The sequence below is a fragment of the Trachemys scripta genome, chromosome 22, assembly GCF_013100865.1.
Source record: "Trachemys scripta elegans isolate TJP31775 chromosome 22, CAS_Tse_1.0, whole genome shotgun sequence".
NCBI classification, from domain to species: domain Eukaryota; kingdom Metazoa; phylum Chordata; order Testudines; family Emydidae; genus Trachemys; species Trachemys scripta.
This window is the reverse complement of record NC_048319.1, coordinates 10,911,833-10,918,024: the sequence shown is the minus strand read 5'-3', so window position 1 is coordinate 10,918,024 and position 6,192 is coordinate 10,911,833. Positions and strand designations below refer to the sequence as shown.

At 47.8% G+C, this 6,192-nt stretch overlaps 1 protein-coding gene across 1 annotated transcript in view; it reads right to left on the bottom strand.

The window, feature by feature from the left end:
- Nucleotides 1–275: 275 nt before the first annotated feature.
- Nucleotides 276–6,192, bottom strand: part of MKNK2 (MAPK interacting serine/threonine kinase 2) — a 28,551-nt gene continuing 22,634 nt past the window's right edge. The window contains exon 14 of the mRNA XM_034754941.1: nucleotides 276–5,658. Coding sequence (XP_034610832.1) covers nucleotides 5,400–5,658 — 259 coding nt within the window. The 3' untranslated portion in view covers nucleotides 276–5,399. The remainder of the gene's footprint in view (nucleotides 5,659–6,192) is intronic.

Sequence of the window (6,192 nt, the reverse complement as noted above, 5' to 3'; positions counted from 1 at the left end):
TCTGACCACCTGAGCTTGTTTGCTGCCCTCCTCTCCCCCTCCCCCATTTAGCATCACCTGCAGATTTCACTAAAGGGTCATTCCCCCTTCCACATCGCTGATGAGGATGCGCAGAGGGACAAGACCTAACCCCAGAATCTCCTGCAGGGCCGTAGGTTTTAAGTGCACCGATAACGGTCCTGTCGTTCCACAACACGTACAGAGCCCTGATCCGTGACTGGGGCTCCTAGACACTACTGCAAGACATACAAAAACCCCTGCCAAGTATTCTCAGGTAGGTTTCAACGCATTTATTAAATTCTTACAAAACAGAATACAAAATTCTGGCATCAACAGTTGTTACAAAGGAAAACTTCGATTGAGCTGTATCAGTTCACCTGGTACATACAATAAAGTGCTTGTTTTTTTTTTCATTTTTGTTTTTATTTTTAGTTTTTACTTTCGTTTTTATTTTTAAACCAGCCCCTGGCTCGAGGCATCCATTGTAGAAACCAACAGTGCGTTAAGGTGATTTTATGTCAAACCCAGCTTTGGCAGTCTTCATCAATTGTAAAGTGGAGAAAGCGTTTTCTCCTGTATTGATAAAAAAAGTCAGATTCACAGTAAAAGTTTCTAACCAGTTCTAAATTGAGTTAATTGACTGAAGGAGGACCAAGGGGGAAATAAGCAAAAAAAATTATTTTTTTTAATTTCCTGCTAAAACTTGCAAGAAACTTTTTGAAAAGAAAAAGAAAAAAGTCTCCAAGACAGATGCTTTACGAGGAAAAAAAGGCTTTTAAAAAAAATAAAGGAGGAAAACATGGGTTTAAAAAAAGAAAAAGGACTTTGGCAAGACAGGGTTAAAACTGGGCACAGAACCATTTAAGTGCTAGAGAGAAAGATTCTGAGCAAGCATTGTCTTTGGAAACAAAACCAAGGGAAAGTAACCAGTGGGGAGGTGGGATGCGGGCCCAATCCTGGGCACTAGCATTAGCGTCTCTTCTGTCTTAACACCTACAGACCAAGGGCCACATTTTTCAAAAGACCTGAGCACCCAACATCTCCCACTTAGATGCCCTCAATGAAGCCCTCTGCTCCCACTGAATAATGGCAGCTACTTGGGGCCGAATACTATAAAGTCTCATCATGCAGGTGCCTAAATGAAGCTGAATTCTCAGCCCAAGTGTGCAAGGCATTTCACAATTCCCTCCAAACACACACTGCCTTGTGCACTTCCTCAGAGCAAGTGTGCTTCTTAAAGGCAACCGAGAAAGGAAAGGGTAACTGGGCTGCTTATTTGTTTCTTAAATGGCATGAAAGTTGCTTCCAAAGCGTTTCTCCTTCATTAGCAATCCGGGGTCTTGCCTACAGATTTTCCTGGAAGACTTTGGCTGATGGGAGAACTGCTAGCATTGCGCCAGATGCACCATGCCAGCAAAACAAAGGGAATCGTATTTGGACTGACTTTTAAACACCAAGTTAAACCGGTGTGGATTTAAAACAAACTGCCGAGCAAGCCGTCAGAAAAGCTCCCCTGATAATCAATGGAATGAGGCGGTCACCTCTTTAAAGAGGTAAATTTTCAGAGGCACAGATAGGAGCCTAAAAGTGCCATCTGTGACTCTGAACATCTCCCCCAAGAGAAGAAAAAGCTCACAAAACATGTAAGGAGGCAGATCGTCAGCAAGGGTAGACGGCCAGATCTGACCCCAGCTGAGGACTGTTCGAGATCTTCAGCCAGTCCTCCAGCAAAACCAGGCAACCCCAGGCCTACATCCCTGATTTTTCTGAGGCCAGAAGACCCCAGACCTCCTTTACCCATCAAAGCAGCAAAGAAAGGTCAACCCAGTTCCCTTGCCTTTGTAGGCTGCCTTTCAGCGGAGGAAAAAAAAGTTTCATGGGTGGGAAACGGGGAAGTTTGCCAACAAAATCATGGAAAACCAAAACATTCCCCCCCTGCAAATCCCTTCCCATGTTTGTTTGTTTTTTAAAAAGGCTGCAACCTGCAGCATTACAATAGCTTTCACAATACCAGCTCGAGGCATCGCATACTGTACATCATTCAAGTATTTCTTAATATAAGACAACAAGGAATTATCTACAACGGATAAAAACAAAATAAGCTATAAAAAAGTAACAATGTACAATCAAGATAATGGATTTTTTTTTTAAAGGAGGTCTCGAGAAGTATTGCAGCCTGTTTTTCGAGGTACAGTACCCCCTTGCTTCCAATACAGCGCTCCCCCCATATTCTCCTTGCCACCCTGGAGTTCTGCGGTCAAGGGAAGCAAGTGCTGATCATCGTAAGCAAGAAAATGTATGGATTTGTTTCCCTTACAGATGAAGTGGAATTGCTTCTGCAGAACAGGGTAGGGAACAGTTACAGTTTACATTCCCCTGCCTTCGCAAAGCGTCATCGAGATCCAAACACCCAATGATCAGCAAACCCCTGATGCTATTCACAATTGCCTCCCTGAAATAAACAGAACATATATTGCATAGTATTGCTGTCAGCAGTCTTGGGGGGGAGGGGGGAGGGACCCAGAACAGCCTCAGTCTGAGAAAACATCAGGCTAACACCAAAATTCAGGGGAGGCTGGCTGGACTCCCAACTCAGAAGGTTCCGGAAACCTCCAGCTGTGCCTAGATGAGAAGTTTGAGGTGGCTTTTAAACGATAAAGCTTGATGCATCCAGTTAGAGAGAAAGGGAGACCAGTAATTTGCAGGAGGCACGTTTCCCTCCGTCTTGCCAGGCTCAGACAAACACGCCGGCCTTGTTTAAACGAGGGGCTTCAGGGGAGGCGGAATGAAGCCACCGAGTTCACCTCACTCCCAGTTTCACATCGGCACCGCTACACCGAGCTCGGTGGCGCTACTCTCCATCTGCACCACTGTCAAGGGCAGGCAAATCCGGCCTGACATTCCACAGGGAGATATGGGGTTTTCATGTGCAGAACATCTGGGCGTGCGCAAGCTCCAGCGTGCCCCCATCGAAGAGTCAGTGCTTCTGAAAGATCAGGCCCATAACACTAATTTTTTCAAGAGGAAATCAAGGAAAGGGAAGGCGCTACACGCCAAGCTGGATCAGGAAACTAGATAAGAGACGTCAGAACAAATGGAAGCACGAGATACACCATGGACAAGGAGGGTTGTTGAGGCTCACCTAGGACCCCTGCTACAGCACCACTGACAGACTCGTCCTGATTGGTCAGCCTCCGCTTGGGAAGGCTTGTGTCATAATTCAACTCAGAAAAATCACTTCTACGGAACCTCTGGAAGGCGCATTCGAACCACACACGCTCTCCTCCAATTCAGACCTCCCCGAGAGGCCCTGCTGACTGACCCTGCTCCCCTGCAAGCTTCTCAACTCAAAAACCCAACTTCCACAAGACCATGCCTCCCTCAAAGGAGAATATTAAAGCTCTTCCTCTTCTAGTCCACCTCTGCGTCGGCATGAAGACCCAGAAACCCGCCTCAGGTATACCTCCTGCCCATCCAACGCCAGAGATTGGATTTCCTGATCGCACCTCGAATAAGCATCTCCTCCCTCTTGAGGGGGAGCCTTGGGAAGGTCTGCATTTCAAAATAAATGAAATACACCATGGAACCCTTTAAGCGACACAGATCCCACGGAAACACTTCTTTTCACTTGCTTCTGCCTCCCAGCGACAGAGCTGCTTTCCAGGAGTCACCAAGTCAGCAAGACTGAAAACCATTTCGGATCCTCTCCCTGAATGGTCAGCTCGTTGCCCTAGGACAGAAAGCTCACTGAAAGCAAGAACGAGTTTTTCCTTTTTAAAAGCACCAGATTATTTCCGAGGCAGGGGATTCGCCAGCCACAGTCCGTAAGGACAAGAGCTTAGAGTCGATCCTGCCGTTTACCGGGAACCCAGCTGCTCGTGTGATTTCACAAAACTGGCAGCTAGTAACTGGGGCAGAGACCCCCTTCACACACACGCACGCGCTCACTCACCCTTCAGAAGAGGCTTGGATCCTGCTCCATGGCAAAGTCCCTACAGACTTTCATAGGCCAGGACCAGCCCTATCACGCAGAGTTAGGAAGTAACTCTGAATGTGAACGTTTCAAAAACCCGGGAACACTGGGGGAGATCCCACCAGTCCCCACCTCCGCTCCCCCATATCCAAGCTGTACCTGGCACATCATCTAACCCTAGGAAGCACCATGCCGGTACAGCTCAGTTCCGAGTCCGAAGGACAGAACCTAGGGGAACGAAGGAAGACACATCTCAATGTCCTATTCAAGCAGGGTTTGCTTTAGCAAAGCACAACTAGGCTGTTTAAAGAAAAATAAAAACCCTAAAGTGGTTGAAATAGCTTATCTTGGAGCAGGGAGCTGAGTTTCAATCCAAACCAGGGAGATGAACTGCCCTCATGAGCACAGCTCTCCTCTCTTCTAGCCAGAAATCCATCTGCCAGCACCACATTCTCTCTCCAGGTGAGGTGCAGAATGCCCCCCACTTCCATAGACTTCAGCGGGAGCAGAGGGCACTAAGCTTCCAGGACCAGGGGCACCTGCGTTGACAATGACACCCCCTTCCGATGCCACAGAATCCCCCATGCCCCAACATCAAGCCCTGGCATTCAACAAAGATCTACTTCCCAAACAGAGCTTCAACCAAACTCTCCCTCACTCCTGTGGCATCCCACTGCATTTGGAGTCCCCATGGCAAGGGAAGCGTTGGGAGGGATGAGGGTTCAGGACTACCCTCTCCCTCCCCAACCCCTTTTTTCTGAGAGGTGCGATGCCTGGGCACGTTATCTTTTAAACACCTTAGCTTAGATTAGCCAATTCCAGCTCCGGAATGATTTTTTTTTTTTTTTTTTTCCCCTTTCTTCAGTTTGTGGGTTTTTTTTGTTTTTTAAAAAAGAGCTCCCCACGGCTGACTGATCTCAGCCCCAATTCAAAGAAAAACCTGCAGCTCGTTAGGAAAAATAAATGTTAAAATGCTACTTTTTGTTGTTAAAAAGACAACCGAGGGTCCTTTTTTTTGTTTTTTTGTTTTTTCACAGTATGAAATGAGCTGAAGTTGTAAAAGCGTCACTTGTACAAATAGTCCTTTGGTGTAGGGAAAAAAAAAAATAAAAAAAAAAATAAAAATAAAAAAAAAGAGTCAAGAAAGTTCATACGTCGCCTGTTAAATGTCCTTAAATGTGCCCTGGGTGAAGGAACCTCACACTTGATTTAATACCTTTAAAAAAAAAAAAAAAAAAAAGTTTTTAAACAAACAAAACAAAGGAACTTACAAGATCAGTGAAACCTTGGAAACCAGCCAATAGGACAGAGTCCTGATCTTGTTGCTAGCTAACAACGGCATTTAAAAAAAAAAAAAAGGACGACGCCCGTATACAGCACATACATATGTACAGGGAGTGGGTGGGGGGCCACAGCAGGCAGGCGATCACGCGTGATCGCCCACCAGGACTAACGGAGCAACGAGGTGCTGGCTCACAGCCCCCGCCTTCGTCATGCTGCTCTTCTGCCTCCGTTTGGCCAGCCTGGATTCCGAAGGGGGCGACAGCTGCATGGAGCATGAGGTAGCTTTGATTATGATTGGTCGCATCTCCTCCTCCTCCTCGTCTTCATCGTGCTGCATCAGCTGACGGTTGACAGCGATGGCTTCAGCGGCGAAGGAGGTGAGTTCTTTGGCACTGCTGTTCCTGGAGGGGGAGACAGGCCAAGGTCAGCGAGCAGGGGCTGGACGGGTGGCATGAGACACCCACCCTCGGAGCAGCAGCTGCTCGAAGGAGGTCTCCCATTCCCATCATCGCTCTTTGAACCAAGGCAGAGATTCAAGAGTGGGAAACACGAGCTTAATCAGTGTTTGATCCCCAGGGAACCTATTCCAGGTCTGCCTCTTCAGCTGGCCTGAAGTTCTGAGTAGGTACCCGAACAGGATGGCTCAAAGACACCCCAATGTCTTGTTCTCCTGCAGCTGGTTAGGACTTGGGACTGCCTCATGGGAGAGCCTGCTTCAAGTTCTGGGTCTAGATGCCCCACCTCACCAGGCCAGCAGGGGCTACAAGTGCCAGGGAGGTGACGGGGCAATGGGGCAAGCCTTCCAGAAGATGGAGTGGGGTCACCTGGTCCACACCAAGGCCCCTCTAGTCTCCCTTGGCTGACTGGACGGGAGCGTCAGCGCTCCTGGGAGGCTGGCAGAGGACTTTCAGCACCTCATGGTGCAGGCGCCACCA